Source organism: Musa acuminata, chromosome BXJ3-3, assembly GCF_036884655.1.
Source record: "Musa acuminata AAA Group cultivar baxijiao chromosome BXJ3-3, Cavendish_Baxijiao_AAA, whole genome shotgun sequence".
In the NCBI taxonomy this organism is placed as follows: Eukaryota; Viridiplantae; Streptophyta; class Magnoliopsida; order Zingiberales; family Musaceae; genus Musa; species Musa acuminata.
Window position 1 is genome coordinate 7,176,137 of NC_088351.1, and position 15,749 is coordinate 7,191,885.

The 15,749-nt window shown below is 38.3% G+C and overlaps 2 protein-coding genes across 6 annotated transcripts in view; both read left to right on the forward strand.

The window, feature by feature from the left end:
* The first annotated feature begins 1,386 nt into the window (after window positions 1–1,386).
* On the forward strand, window positions 1,387–5,644 carry LOC135632440 (protein NETWORKED 4B-like). Of its 3 annotated transcripts, none has more exons than XM_065141029.1 (3): window positions 1,387–1,534; window positions 3,351–3,475; window positions 3,695–5,644. In XM_065141029.1, the coding sequence occupies exons 2-3, from the start codon at window positions 3,382–3,384 to the stop codon at window positions 5,332–5,334; spliced, it is 1,734 nt and encodes a 577-aa protein (XP_064997101.1). In that variant the 5' UTR covers window positions 1,387–1,534; window positions 3,351–3,381; the 3' UTR covers window positions 5,335–5,644. The 3 variants fall into 3 exon arrangements, with proteins under 3 accessions (XP_064997101.1, XP_064997099.1, XP_064997100.1); XM_065141027.1 differs by having other exon boundaries at window positions 1,397–1,534; window positions 3,329–3,475; XM_065141028.1 differs by having other exon boundaries at window positions 1,406–1,534; window positions 3,361–3,475.
* An 882-nt stretch (window positions 5,645–6,526) lies between these two features.
* LOC135582761 (uncharacterized) overlaps window positions 6,527–15,749 on the forward strand; it is a 39,558-nt gene continuing 30,335 nt past the window's right edge. For 2 of the 3 annotated variants that reach the window (XR_010494954.1, XM_009393400.3), the window contains exons 1-5: window positions 6,528–6,810; window positions 7,685–8,563; window positions 8,907–9,113; window positions 14,968–15,029; window positions 15,142–15,643. Coding sequence is in view for 2 of the 3 variants with exons in the window: in XM_009393400.3 (XP_009391675.2) it covers window positions 7,749–8,563; window positions 8,907–9,113; window positions 14,968–15,029; window positions 15,142–15,643 (1,586 nt within the window). In the remaining variant the exon portion in view is untranslated. Of the gene's footprint in view, window positions 6,951–7,684; window positions 8,564–8,906; window positions 9,114–14,967; window positions 15,030–15,141; window positions 15,644–15,749 lie in introns of all 3 variants that reach the window. The other variant, XM_065142627.1, reaches the window with a different exon arrangement.

Sequence of the window (15,749 nt, forward strand, 5' to 3'; positions counted from 1 at the left end):
CGAAAAGAGTCCGATACTAAAGTCGCATTCCTTCGTTTGTGGAATGCTTTTATGTAAACTAAATGGTGGTAAAATCTGGTGTCACTTTCTTTTTCTGTTCACAGCAAGATGATGCAGCAGTGATGGTCAATACAAGCTTTACCTCATACACGAAGAAGTCAGCTGTTCCTCATGTAAGACGAGAGCAAGTGGACTCTCCATTCATGTTCTTCTCCTCCTCGCATGCCACAAAAGTCCACCATGAACTGTTTGTCAAACGCAGGATGATCGAACCAGCCAAAAGCTACCTCAGCAGCATCGTCTGAGCCGATGCTTGGTTTGGTTGGGGAGGTGTTTTCGAGATGTATCAGTCTGTCACAAAAGAGATCCATCACTGAATGGGTGTTCGATCAATCGGGGAGTTGGTCAAACTGTTCTATCAATCCTGGATTCACGGATGAAGTCTATCCATCCATCCATTGCCTCTTCCAAGTCACTACTAGCTTTGCCTACAAGACTGTAATTACTGTCTTGTCCTTGCTTTATCACTGCAGTTTATCTTTGATGATGTATGTATGGCTTTATGCTTTTTGAGTAAAATATTTTCCTTTTAGGTTTTTCAAAATTCCTAAAACACCACTCACTACAATATTTTTGTTTTAAAAATACTATGATATAAAAAATATTATATAGTATTTTTAAAATAAAATTCTATGTACGATTTTTTTAAAAAATATTATATAATATTTTTAAAAGATTATATAGTATTTTATGGATAAAAATAGTTGATGGAAAAAAATTTTGGAATTGAGCGAAAAAAATGATAGTTTTTTTAAGAGATATTTTTGAAATATTAGAAATAAGAGGTGATGGTTTAAAATTTTTTAAAAGGGATACCATATGAGAAAAAACTAAAAAAATATTTTTCCGGACAATCGCTCTCTCTCTTCAATTTGGGACTCTAAAGTCATTTCTGCAAATGGTGGGGCGATTACGGGTAATCAACACGTGTCGACCGCGTACGGTGACGTCATCCGTATGGGTTTCCCGCTCCTTACGACGTTTTGAATTATATCCCGCGCCCTCTTCGCCGGGAACGGATGCCACATGAGGGCCCCACGCGGCCCGCCTATTGCGTAATTACTACGACCACCTATTTGCCAACCCATCGCCCTGACGCGCTTCGGAAGTAAAATCTTCAAGTACCCCCCCTCTGATGAGCGCCACCTGTACCTTTATTTGATCTCTGCCGTTCATTCAGCGAACAGAGCCGATAATCGCAGACCGACCCGTCTTTTGAGATGATCAGGACCGTGGAAGACAAGGGCGGTTTCGTCATTTAGGACACTAATTATCGAGATGGAGACAACCCTGGCGCTTTGATAAGGGAGTATGTGTTGGGAGCCTTCACTGCTCTCCTTCTTGACGGATACTGCAGGTTTCCTCGAGGTGGCTCCTTTGATCCCTTCCCCAGCCTTCCGATCGTTGGATCCGACGGTGGATCTGCCGTGATAGGAAGGTCCAGAGTTTCCAGCGCGGAAGCTCCACATCTGAGGTAAAGATCGTCTATTTCTTTGTCTCTCCGCTTAATCATCGGTTGTTCGTCGATAGTGGTTTGTAATACCCTTCTTTTCCTTCAAATTTTCCTTCTTTTGTTGAGAATGGTGTAAGTTTTTCTCTTCTTTCAAGCCTCTGGTATATGATCTGCTCGGTCACCAGGACGTCAGTAGTTTTGGTGAGAATGGAGCATACTCAAAAGGGCAGAAAAGAAGAACTTATCATTATGTTTCCAAATTCCAACTTTTTTTAATGTATTTTATTATGTTGTAAATTGCTTAACCTTACATTAAACTCATCAGCTCGATGATCCTATGATTCATGTGAGTCGGAGATGGACATATGAACTCTTGATGCAGACCTGCATCTGTTAGCTAGTTTTTGGTCAAGAAGCATGTGAGGACATGCTTATAAAATGATGATTATAGATTTGTCTTCGCTAACAAAGATTAACACTGAACCTTGTAGTTGTAATTGTTCGACTTTTTCGGATCCCGCATTGACGGATTAATTAGTTTAATGAAAAAATTCTTTGTTAATAGTGTGAACAATGGTCTATTTGACTGTGAAATTAGTCTGAAAATAATAAAACATAGATATGCTTCCATAGCAAGTGGTCCAATGAAACGTGAGCCTTTACATAGTGCAGGTCGCTATTGAGATGTTGCACCTGTCCGAATGGGTGTATCACGTTGCCTTGCTCTGATGCATTTATTTTTCCTCGAGTTGACCAAGAATACATTTTCCCACCAAACAAATTGAGAACTTTGCCGAGTATTTGATCATGTCATCCAGTGAGATAGAAGTCTCTCTTTAAGCTTTTTGCTAACTGTGACCACTTTCTCTTTGTGGGTTCCATCAGCTTTTGACCTTTTTGTTGCTTGTCGGGTTCATCTGCATGCCTGTTTCCGGTGCTGGAATCATTAACCGTTAGGTTCTGCTTCTACCAAGTGTAGTATAGCATCATGTTATTCTCTGTATCACCTCGTAGGAAAAAAAAATTGCTTCATGCTTCATTTTGTTTCCTTCTTTTTTCTTCCTTCGGTTGATTTTATTTTCCTTGGATCCTGTTTGAGAATTGAATCTTACTCATTTAAGGTCTGCGTTGGCAATTTGTTGTTTCTATAGCTATTCTTATTGCTATCCAGCTTAATCTTGCACATGCTGTTATCGGCACTAGATTTTGCTAATACAGTGATACGATATCTGTCAGTCCAACTTTTTGGTCTTGAAGAATGACAAACATTGAACTGTTGAGCCTTATGTTGTAAGTTTTAATCAGTACACTTAATTGTTTTGAATGTGAATTGGTGGATTCATCTTCTTTTCTATCTGTACATCCCTTCATGGTGCAAATCAATTTTAGACTCAAGTATCATTTAATTTATTTTTGGTTTAGTTCTGTTTTCAATCTGAGAAAATTCTTCTCCATGAAACCAGGCCACCAAATTTTATCAATCTTCATGCAAGATACTTAGAATCTTGTGTCGTATGGTAATTCTTTCAGTAAATTGATAGTCAATTTGGTTCACTGTCTCTAACAGTATTATTATCAGTAAATAGGTTACTGTTTGTGTTCATTTTAGCATCTTTAACTGTTCATTTGACATATCAGTATAGGAAACAATTCAAACTAGGACAATTACTAAATCCGCATATTATATTGATAATTGATGCCTCTTGCATTAAATTTATGTTAATGAATAGATATACCTGCAATATAATTCATATTCTGCTCTTTTTTTTTTAAAGTATTTGTTCTCGATGGATATAACTTCTCAATTATTGACAGGGCCCCAATTCTGAACTACAAGCTTTCTGCAGTGTAGTACAGTTGGTAAAAAAATGAAGCGGATGGTATCCAGAAAATCCCACTCATGGTGGTGGGATAGTCATATCAGCCGCAAGAACTCAAAATGGCTTGAAGAAAATCTTGAAAGTAAGAATGTAAAATCTAGCTATTAATGTCTTTTTTAATATATTTGTATATGGTAGTTAATTGTAGACCGGATCTCTCCCATTTACTCATCAGTGCAACCTGGATTCTATCAGCTCTGATGTGTCATGGCAAGACCCTTTAATTTGATAAACATGAGTGCAGTTGTTTGTTCTTTCATGAGTAGAACATTTTAATTGGTTTAATCATCCGTCCATGCAGAGATGGATCAAAGTGTCAAACAAATGCTGAAATTAATAGAAGAGGAAGGAGAATCTTTTGCAAAGAAAGCTGAGGTGTATTATCAAAGGCGGCCTGAGCTGATATCCCTAGTTGAGGATTTCTACCGCATGTATCGTGCGCTCGCTGAGCGTTATGACCAAGTGACTGGAGATCTTCGCAAGAATATTCGGTCAGAGCTCAGATCTCAAGTTTCAGGCAGTGGATCTGATCATGTTTCAGATCCACCTTCTCCTTCGTCCATTCACTCATTGGAAGTCACACCTGAGTCAAAGCCACAACCACCCAAGCCAAGTCCAAGGGCTGCTGGCTTTGATTTCTTCCTCGGCTCTGGTGGCAGTTCTGACCTGTCCAGGAAGGGAAGTGATGGTTCGTATTCATCCTCTTCGGAATGTGATTCAGAGTCTGAGTTTGATGATGGCAACGAGGTAAATGGTGATGGTATTTCCTCTAGGCTACAGCAGAAAATACATGAGCTAGAGGATGAGCTACGTGAGACGAGGGAGAAGGTCAAGAGACAGGGAGAGAAAATTTGCCATGATCACTGTAATTCCAAAATCTTGTCACTAGAGGAAGAACTTTCAACTGCTAATGAGAAACTTCACAGTGCAGAAACTGAGATCATGGTCCTTAAAAGCAAGCTTGAGGAGACTAATATTTCTTTGGAAACAATGGAGACAGAGCTCAGATCAGAAAAGGAGAAGGTTTTGAACTTGGATGAACATGTTGCCATGCTGCAGAATGCAGTATTAGCTTATAAGTATGAGATTCTGGTCCTAAAGGAAGCAACAGAGGTTACTACTAAGCAGTTCCAGACTGAGTTATTAAATCGTGATATTCAAATCGCAGAGTGCAAAACTGAACTAGTAAATTCGAAGGAGAAGTTTTTGCAGCAGAAGTCCAGCCTTGAAGCTGGAATTGCATACCTTGAAGATGTAAACATGGAACTAAAAGAAGAAACAGAGAAAATGTTGCTGGAGAAGTTGTCACTGGAGAGTCATCTCTCTGAGCTGCAAGTTGTGATTCAAGAACTGCAAGTCTCAACTTCAAGTTCTATTGAAAATGTTTCGAGGGAGAAGTTGGCACTTGAAGCTGAAGTACTTGCTCTTTCTCAGTCCAATGCCTCGCTGGAGGGTAAGATTAACATTCTGGATGATCAGATAAGGCAGCTCGATGCTGACAGGATTCAAGCATGTGAGGAGAGTGGGAAGCACATCACCGAGCTAAATAAGAAATTAGATGCTCTAAAACTTCGGGTCGACATGCTCACAGCTGAGAAAGACCAGCTTACTGCGAAGGTGGATTCTCTTACCAACGATGTTAGGTCGCGTGACGGTCAAATCATCCAGATGGATGAGCACCTGCATCGGTTTCAATTAGAAAATGCGAAACTGATCATCGAATTGGAGGAAGGTAGAAAAGCTAGTTTGGATCTGAAGTCACGAATGAAAGACCTCGAAGAGGAAGTGGACAAGCAGAAGGTTGTGATATCTGATGGTGCCGAGGGCAAGAGGGAAGCAATAAGACAGCTCTGCTTCTCGCTAGAGCATTACAGGGACGGCTATCATCAACTCCGGCAGTTGCTCCAGTGTCACAGGCGATCGCCCATCGCTGCAAGTTGATCATCTTTTCTTGGGTAACAGTCTTTAGCATTTGTGTTTGTCTCCATGGACCTGCTGCTATTTCTGAACTCTGTTGTAATGTGTTGCTATGTCAATGTTTTAGGTCGTCATATGGTGTAAAAGACTGTCTGAATCTGATGTTCTTCAGTCTTTATACATTTATCTATAGTGATCTCCATATAATCTTGTTAGTGGTTGACTGGCAATGATGATGGAGATCTGCTTGAGGGTGGAGTTATTGTGGACTTATTTGTTTGTGGTATCTCAGCTTCCTATTTTATTGATGCCAATGAGATAATTTTTGTTACCATTCCTAAGCATGTTCCAAATTTGGTATGCTACTGACTCAAACTGGTTCTCGATGTTCGAAATTGAATTGTCGGATCTGATTCGTGCTAATTCAATTCAAAACACTATTGAACTATCGATCCAGTTTGATTCTAATTCAAATTGATCTGTTGATTTGAGATTGCTTCAAGCCTAGAAATATTATCGTACCAATGAACCTTGCTATTATCCCCAAGTACGTATGAAGTAAATACATTACCCACTCTCCCTCCTCCCCCCATTCTGCCTCTTCCCCCCATTCTCCCTCCTCCCCCCTTCCCACCACCCATGATTGTGCAACGTTGCCACCTCCGTCCCTTGCTACCGCCGTGAAGAGGCGAGACCCCGTGAGTGGGGCTAGAGGTCTCTCCGTTTTCGATCAGTGAGAAAGATAAAGTGACAGAGGGCGGCGCAGGCAGGGAGCTCCCCGTCTTCGCCAGGATAGGGAGCGATGGTCGATCGCAACGAAGGAGGAGAGCAGTGATCGATAGCGAGAAAGGGGGACAACGGTAACCTTGCTAAGGGAGGGCGAAAAGGATATCGGTCGAGGAGGGATGCTTCACAGAGGTGACAGGGAAGGGAGGGAGGAGGAGGGAGAAGGGAGGGGAAGAGGGGATGTCGGGGAGGAGGCGTGGCTCACCATGGAAGCAGGGGGATGGCGGTGGCAGGGTCGGTGATTGTTGATGGAGGGCCAAGATATTTTCATCAAATTGACGAAAAAAGAAAAATCCGTGTATAAGAATAAATTAAGAGAGGGTTTTATAGGTAAAATGTCCAACTTAAAATGAAATTAAAGAATATTTTCGCTGGAATTCTTTCTCGGAACTAACAAAATCGCAACACTGAATGAATGAGATACTGGAAAGAAATGGCGGGTCGCGAGAAACTGCGAGGGCTCACACCAGCGTTGGATTCATTCTAGCTGTTGGATCCACAGGCTCCTCCTTCATCCACCGTTGAGAGTAAATTTGTTCGCATGTACCTCCGATCTGAACCCGACCCAAAACCTCTTACCGACTCGGTCTTCGTGAAAGAATCTCCGCACCCTCGCTCTCCTCGTTATCGGCCTCATCTCTGTGTGACGATCTTAGCTGACCAACGCGGGGAACTCGCCGCCAAGAACAACTTCATGGCCTCCGAAATGAGCAAGTAATCTGTGATGCATTGTTCTCTTGTCTGGAACTTCTGTCCCAATCGCTTGTAGATTTCGTTTTAGTTTTCTGCATCAAGATTAGGGTTCTTGAGATTTCACTTATGTCTGCTGAATTGAAGCTTTGGATGTAACTTAGGTTCTTTTCATGACTCTGTAGCTCTCAAATTCGTCTTTTATTTAGTTGTTTTCTTTAATACCTCGTTGGGTGTGTTTCGGGTGCTTTACTTGAAAAGATCTTCTTTTGTTTCTGTGATTCTTGACGACGAGTTATTGCAATTTTCTAGCTGGATCGGGATCTTTTCGAACGGGTGAGGTTTCAAGAACTTAACTCTCTTATCTTAAAAATTTATTTAGGCAACCCTTTGCTCGCAACCAACGTTTCCGAAATTATTTAGCCGAAAAATTATTTTCAATCATTTGAAGATATCTTTTTAAGTTTCCATTGCAACAGGGTTAGTGTTCTTAAAATTGGATTTATTGTTTGCTGAATAAATCCCTTCGAGGGAGTTCAGCTCTTTCTATGATGTCGTAGTTTTCTTATTTTTTTGGGAATAATATTTGATTTATTGTCTGTTTTTCTAATATTTGATTTAATTGGGAATAATAGTTGATTTATTGTCATTTTTTGGGAATAATATTTGATTTTTTGGGATTTTTTCCAATTCTTCTTGTATAAAAATCTTTTTACCCTGTAATTTATAAAACCTAATGTTTTTAGATCTAAATCTTGTAATTTTCTACCTTGATTGCATTTCTGTTAAATGACTAAGGTTTTTGACTCATGCGTCCAACTTTTATAAATTTGTTTGCCCAATTATTTACTTGCTTTTTTTGATAGTCTAATGAAGTTTGTTGCTTCTTACTCTGCAGGTATTTGTCTTTTTTAGTAGGGATTAGTATGATTTTTTGCATATAACCCCTTTTTTTTGGGAAGATGGGTCGAAAGAAATCCCGGCCGATTAGGTCAGGAGGCATAGTATCTGTAAATGACGGCCCAAGTTGTCGTGAAGCGCCACATTTAGAAAATAATAATTTGTGCAAAGAAGTAGGTGCAGTTGATAATGGGGAACATTCTAACTGTAGCAAACCTATTTATATTGATGTAGATTGCAGCAGTTGGGGTTCTGCTGAGCATCTTGATATAGCTGAAGTGATTCTAAATGATGTTAAGTTTTCTGATGGAAAAATTGATTACGGATTGCTAAAAGATAGCTTCAATGAATTAAAATTTTCACTTCAGTTCCGCTTGTGCAATGTAAACGAAGGTAGCTTTAGATTGGGTCAGTGGCCTGTATTATCAGCTACTGATAGCATCTTTTTAGAGTTTCTTTTTGTAGAAGATCAAGGTAGAGAGCATGGAAAAAACTGTTCCATTACATTATCTGGTACATTTGATGGGCCCGATGAGAGTGTCTCAAGTCTTGTGCATCTAGTGTATCTGAAGTTCCTGGCGTTGCGGCTTATTTTTGTTGTTGAAGATTTTGTTGATGTTCCGGCACTTCGATTTAGGGTAGAAGTGTTGAAAAGTGCCTTTGATGCATGTGATTCCATTTTAGAAACTGTTAGGCAGCCATGGAGAAAGAGTATGATGAATGTCATGCATTGGTTACGCCCTGAAGTTACAACCTCAGAAGCTATATATGGAATAGAAGGTCCCTCTGTACAGGTGGATGAAGCTTCTAGTTATGGCCGAAGCAAGCATGCTCAGTTTGATATTGCTGACTTTTATGAAGCCATTAAGCCTTCAAGGTGAGTGCTAATAGTAACGTGAATCTATTAGTAATTTGCTGCATGTCCTTTTTCTTTTTATGCTCACGATTGACTGTTATTACATGTGGATCAAATTAGATCATGGTATCTTTTTAAAGCTTGTTTACCAATCAAATATTCAGGAATATGTGCTCAAGGAACTTCTTCCTAGGACGTTTTTGTAATTGTTACATTGATTGTGAGGCCTATGCAACTTAGAGTTGGATTTGGTAGTTCAAACACTAAGAAGCTTTATCTTCACCCTTTTACCTCAAGATGGAAGTTTGTTTTTAAGGGGTTTCAGTTTAATTTAACTACTTTATGGATATGTTTCTTTTGGCAGGGAGGAGCCTATGCTGGATGAAGAACTTCCTGACTTGCTCCCATGTCTAAGGCCCTACCAGCGCCGTGCTGCTTATTGGATGGTTCAGAGGGAGAAGGCAGCTAACATAATTTCAGGGGAGAAAGCACCAGATCAGCTATCTGCTCCATATTCTGTGCCTGTTAATTTTCTTGATAGGAGTTCCAGAATGTTCTACAATCCATTCAAGTAAGATTTCTTCAAATATGCTGAATTTGGTGCTAACTTTTCAATCGCTAATTAAATGGAAGAAGCAAAATCTGGTACTAACTTCCAGATCATGTACTGTGAATTAATGATTGAAATTTCGTACTGTATCAGATTTTTGAGGTTTGCTCGGGGTACGGTACTGTATACCGAGCTGCCAGGGTGTACCGAGTGATATACCTAATTTAGTCGTAAAATCCTCTGAAAATATCAAAAAATAAAAAAGAGTTAGGATAGAGTTTTTAAGTTAGAAATAAATATGATAATAGTATAAGTTTAGCAAAATCAATATAAATTTGGTAAGAATAGTATCATATATCTTTTTCGGACTTTGAGGAATAGCCTTGTGCAAAATTCGTATTTCGGTTCGTTACGAACTGTCCTTCTGTAAATATTGAAATATCTACAGAAAAATTATTTGAATTGTTAGATTATTTTATTACAATATAAACTTTAAATATTTGACCTATTAAGTGTCTAATATCGAATTAATCAATATTAAACACACTAATCATAAAATTAAATATCTTAATTACTTTCTAAATAAAGAAAGAGAATACATATATCTTGATTAGAAAGTTTTTCCTCTTAATCTTCCCAAATTAGCCTTGATTTAATTCACAAATCGTTGTTTTGTAGAGTTTACGAGAGCGCAAATGTGAGAAAAAAAGATTTTGAGATAGTTTAAGAGAGTATGAGAGTGAAATAGGGGAGAAGATGAATTTAAAAACCTATGAAAAAGGGCTACAACGGTCAATTTGACCGTTGAAGCACTGTTATCGATTGGTAACGATCAATTTCGATCGTTACCGAGCAATAATAGTCAAAATTTTGACCGTTACCGGCTGATATAACCCCCTATCGTTCGATACGGGGCGATGTTAAGCGTTCCACCCGGTAGCGGGCCGTCGCGTACCGGTACATATCGCCCGTACCTGGCAATATTATTCAAAACTCTAAACCTTGCTGTGAACATCTTATTTTGACGAGAAATGATCTTTTACCATAAGGTTTATGAGGGAGATCCTCTTTGGCTATCCATTAGAGGACCCATCAGGAACATATATGAACCTGACAAGTATTCTATAGTTTTGCTGTAAATTCTTAATTTTTTATAGTAAATGCTTCTAATGAGAGAGGTACATTCTTGTATGATAAGACAACTCTTCAAAAATTGAGAAGTGGCATTAGGTTAATTACATACAATATAAGGCTAAGATGAAAATAGTTATAGGAAAGGAAAGCAACCAATGTTGAAAAATCTTCAGGAGTCAAATTGGTAGCATGCTGGTGTATATATTGTCAAGTTGAGTTATATTTTTCTCTGGATCTCTGACATAAACTTAATTGTTATTGGAAACAGGCATCCTGATTTTCCTGTTGCGGTTATGGATTTGTATGCAGAATTATGTTGATAACTTCAGCTTTAGTTTCCTCATGTTTGATGTAAATTTCTATTGAACATCTATACATATTTAGATAGATTTGAAGTGAGAATCCTATGGTCATCTTATATGTACTTTAACTTGTGGCATTAAATTTCTATTTTCTTTTGTTACATAGCTAGTAGGATGATCTATTTTGCACAGGGCTTCTCTCCATAGCAGTTCTAGTGAGGATCAAAAGTATTAAGCTTGAGCTAAATGGAGCAATTTTACCATGCGCCAAGGCTCATGCTGTCACATAGCTACTGTTATGACAAATTATTATGAGTACTACAGTTGAAGCTGATATTTGAGGGTTGGCCTTGGTGCAACACTAAGGTTACTCATTTGCAAGTTGGAAGACTAGGGTTTGAATCATGAAAACAATGTCTCTATATTTTGAGGAACGACGGTATACATTGATTCTCCTCAAACCCCACAAGAGCCTTATACACTGGATATGCCTTTTTAGTTGAAGCTGATATTTGAAGAACAAGGGTGACTTGCAGGAAAAGATGGGAATGAACTTGATAGACCAATCAAAAGATTTGTCGTTGGACCTCACAAAAAAGGAAACTACAGTTGAAGCTGATATTTGAATAATGAGGGTGACTTGCAGAAAATAGGAGAATGAACATGATAAACCAGCAAGAAAAAGGTCCTTGAATCTAGCAAGAAAGGTGAATTATGGGGTACTGTAATTAGGATGAGAAAGAAAGCCAAGAAATCTAAGAAACCTATGTAGGCATGGATGAGATAAATGCTTGTATTCTTATTCTGACCTCGGCTGTGGCATGGTCAACACATATTCTGTTGACACGACCAACACATATTCTTGCAGTTCTAGAGTCCTACTCTGTAATTATATTTGGTTCTGGAGTCCTACTCTGACATGGATAAGGTTGTTCTTCCTATGGTTTGTGGAAATTTTTTTGTACATGGTGGTTTGCGTCTCGATTCTTGTTGGGGCCAGTACATATCACTCAGATCTAGTACAGACAGCTAGTTGCAAGGTTTAAGATACTGTTGGTATGGGTCTCTACCAGCTGGTATGTGTTGGTCTGGGTCTGATATGCCACATGGACCACCCCTTACTCAATTGTAATAATTCATACTGACTTAATGCTTGGTGATGATTGATTTTTGGGCTAACCAACCAGTTTTCATTTCATAAGCCTCCGGTACTGGTTGATAAGCTGCTCCATCTCAATGCTTTCTTTCGTTCAAATGATAGTAACCCATTTGCTTCTCACACCGAGAACTAGCCTTTTCATTCAAATTCAGCTTCAATCTATAGAAAAATAGGTTTCTTTTCAAACATAGGTAAATCTAAGCTTTTCTCTTTTTGCTTTTTTTTTTAAATGTCTTGCTTCATACTTGGATTCATGTTTATTTGTTGCTTTTCTAGATCTATGCATCCTTTTCCTTGCATTTATATTCATATGAGGATGAATCATAGATGTACTTGAATCTAGGGGGGATATATACGAATCTTAAATAGTTCTTTGTGGATTTATATTGCCAGGTGGATGTAAACTAGATTCATATGGATATGGTTTAGATTTGTGGGATTCAAGCAAGATCAGTATGATTGAAGTACTTGCAAATAGATTTACACTAATGTAGCATAGATCTATGCTAGTTCCGACCAAAACTGGCCTGAGTTCATATATATTTAGGCTGATATGCATGCATCTGGCCAAGAGGGATGCAGATTTAGGTTAGCTCTACATGGATGTAGACTAGATCAGCTAAAATTTGATTTATACGCGCATATCATATGCTAATTTTAACTTTTTTAGTAATTTTTTTCTTATGCATTTTATATATGGTTTATAATGGGTCTTAAAACATATGTTGGTTTATTATTGAGGCAAGGATCTATACAAATCAGATTTAAGAGGGTTTGGATGGGTCTGGAACTAGACCCAGCAAGATCCGAAAGATACAAAGTCATACACTGTTAATATGGTATGGTCTCGGTACTGTATCAGGTCAACTGAAAACTAGAATCAGTGCCAGACAGATTTAAAACCTTGCCTAGTATCAAGCAGTACGTCGTGGATATGCCTTGCAACTTGCAAATGACTCATTACTTGGCAGACGATTGAGCCCTTCCATAAGCAAATGCAACACCATGATACTGGTATAAAGTTGTTTGTGAAACATCATTGGTGCATATTCCAAACTAATAGGGTCAGTCAATGCTGATACTGCAGCAGATTGCAGAAAGATTGCAGGACACTTTGCCTTATCTCGGTAGGCTGCCCAAGTTTTGACTTTGAGTTACATTAATACTGATGTGTCGAGAGAGTCCTTATTCCCCTTTTGACTTGCCCTGATGATTACCACTCTTTTTCCCCTTCCATCACAAACCCTCAAAAGTTCATACACTAATTTGTTGCCAGTTGCAGCTGTCTGCTGCAAGGTGAAGTTTCTATTCTCCCTTTCCCGTTCCATTAGTGTCCTTCTTTTATGACCTCTCCCTCCTCTATCTCAACCCTCTATTCATCTTTTCTTTTCTCCTTACCTGCCCCTCTTCTCAGTTCAGCTTTCGTCTCATGCCTTTTACTTTTGCCCTCCATCTGAAGCTTTCTTTTTCATGTATTTGCAGGAAAAAGATATCACAGCGGGTCTGCTAATTTTTTTAAATAAATCTGCCAATCACAAACACGCAAATCAACTAATGTGTTGTTTCTAAAGTTCATCATAATCTGATTTCTGAAAGTGTTACTGTTGTTGATGTGTGGAACAGGAAATTGGATGTGCTTTGTTTGTTAGAGGTGATAGAAAAAAGGAAACATGTGTAATATTTTCACAATATCCACATTTGAGATTTATAGAAGAGTATGCTCATCACCCAACCTGTGATGTTACCTTATCAACTGTAGTTGTAGGCAACCAAACTGCTGAAATATACTTATGGGCACTAGTTGAACCAACCAAACAACTGGGTTATAATTTATAAATTCAACCAAATAAGTGAGACTTCAAAAACAATCAAGTATCTGTGATTGCATTGTCTTTTTTAATGTAGGCCTTCAAAATTGTAGGAAAAATCAAATGTTGGCATGACTGTTATTCAATGAAAGTGGCAGCATGTAAACCTTGAGGAAAAGAACATTTAAAATAAAAATATCAGTAGGGAAGGAGAGAAATTGATCATTTTCTTATATAATTTTCAAAGTAGAGAGCCTGGTAGGTGTTAGAGGGAGGGTTTGGAAATAGCAAACTGAATAGCATATTAGATTTTTGGAAATTCACCTGGGCATTACCTACCATTAAGTGCTTGAAGTGGAAGAATCATCTGTTCACTAGAACATCCATAATTTTCCCGTGACAGCTTGAAATGTTTGAGAACTATTTCATTTGCTAACTGGATTTTTGTCCAACATAGTACCACCAGTTTGGAAAAAAAAAAAGGAGATAGGTAAACTTGTTCTCCACCTCAAAAATATATTGACGATGAAAGTAACTTGAAAGATATCAACGACATTCGTCACCAGGTAGGAAAGAATCTATGGATTTGAGTCAAAGTATCCCTTATTAAGTGTCATGTTTTGAGTTTCATAGTTCCATCTCATATGGTGGTCAGTGACCTGCCTATATTAAATTTTCTGTTGATATTGGACTTTGAATTCTCATATTCAGTAGCATTCTCACAGGATTTCTGCTTAAGATTTATTTTAACTGTGGGTCTTTCTTCTGATTTGAAATGTCATTGGCCTGATGTTGAACCTCCATTTCACAGGGGCATTCATATGTGACTGAACTGTGTAGTTTGTTGTTTATGCTATTTAAGAGATGAGGGGAACTTAACAACTAATTTTTTGAATAAGAAATTTTTAATAAGCGTTATTACTAATCTTTTTGTTACCACAGAAGGTCTTAAGCATAACATCAAAAGAACATTGATCTTTTAAGTGAAATGCCAATTTCTTTTCTGGAGAATGGTAAAGAACATTATTGGAGCTCAATTGCAAAGAAGTTACATTAACACTCTGATACTTCGATAACTTCTGTTGTGGATCTCAGTAGCAACAAATAGTGGTAACAACTGCAGACCAGAAAGAATGGTCAAGTTTGCCTCGAAGACAAACTTTTTCCTAGGTGTTGCTAGCTTTGATGATGCCAGTTAAAACTACTTAAGCTTCACAATCTTCATCAGAATCATGGTATGCATTTGATTAGTATCAGGAAATGCATGAGCATTATAAAATAGATAGCTTTTTGTACATTTTCTCATCGGTGAAACTGTTCATTTTCTCATTGTTGAGTCTGTTCTTGTTCACCATGGTCAAGTCTTACTGAAAATATAATGTTTTATAACAACTGTTTTTTCTCTAGTATGCGACATTCTTTAACCTTATTTTTATTTGGTTATTTTTATTGGACTTTCTTTTTTTATTCAGTGGGAACATTTCTTTGCATCCAGATTCATCTTCGCTACATGTTTCTGGTGGGATATTAGCTGGTAAGTAGTTATATTTATTTTCTCTAGTGACCTGAATTATGCCATCACCATCTCAATACTACGCAGATCATGTCACTACCACTTTTTCCTTTTTTCTGATTCCTGATCAAAGATGAGATGGGCTTGGGTAAGACTCTGGAGTTGCTGGCTTGTATCATGGCTCATCGAAGGCCGTCCTTGGAAGCAGGCTTCATTTACAACAATCACAGTCATGATATTGAAGCAGAAGTTAAGATTAAAAGGCAGAAATGGGAACGTGTTGAGTGTATCTGTGGAGCTGCCAGTGAAAGTTCAAGGTATAGGGGGCTGTGGGTGCAATGTGATTTATGTGATGCATGGCAGCATGCTAAATGTGTTGGTTACTCACCTAAAGAGAGCAGTTTGCCTTCACATGAAAATGAAACTAAGGGTGGTGGCTCTGTAAAAGTTCTGTCCGAGTCAAAGTATAGCCATAAAAAGAAAGATACTAGCAACATAGTAAAAATCAGTGGGGATTACATATGTTCTTTGTGCTCAGAGCTTATTGAAGCTGCTAAGATTGACACGTACACTGGTGCAACACTTATAGTATGCCCAGCTCCTATATTGGCTCAGTGGCAGTCAGAAGTAATGCGGTATGATTCTTCATCCATTGGCTTCTTTTTTGTCTGTTGAATGTGAACTTTTTTAATGCATAATTCTAGTTCCTTATAAAGTGCTTAATGAACTTGCTGAATGTTC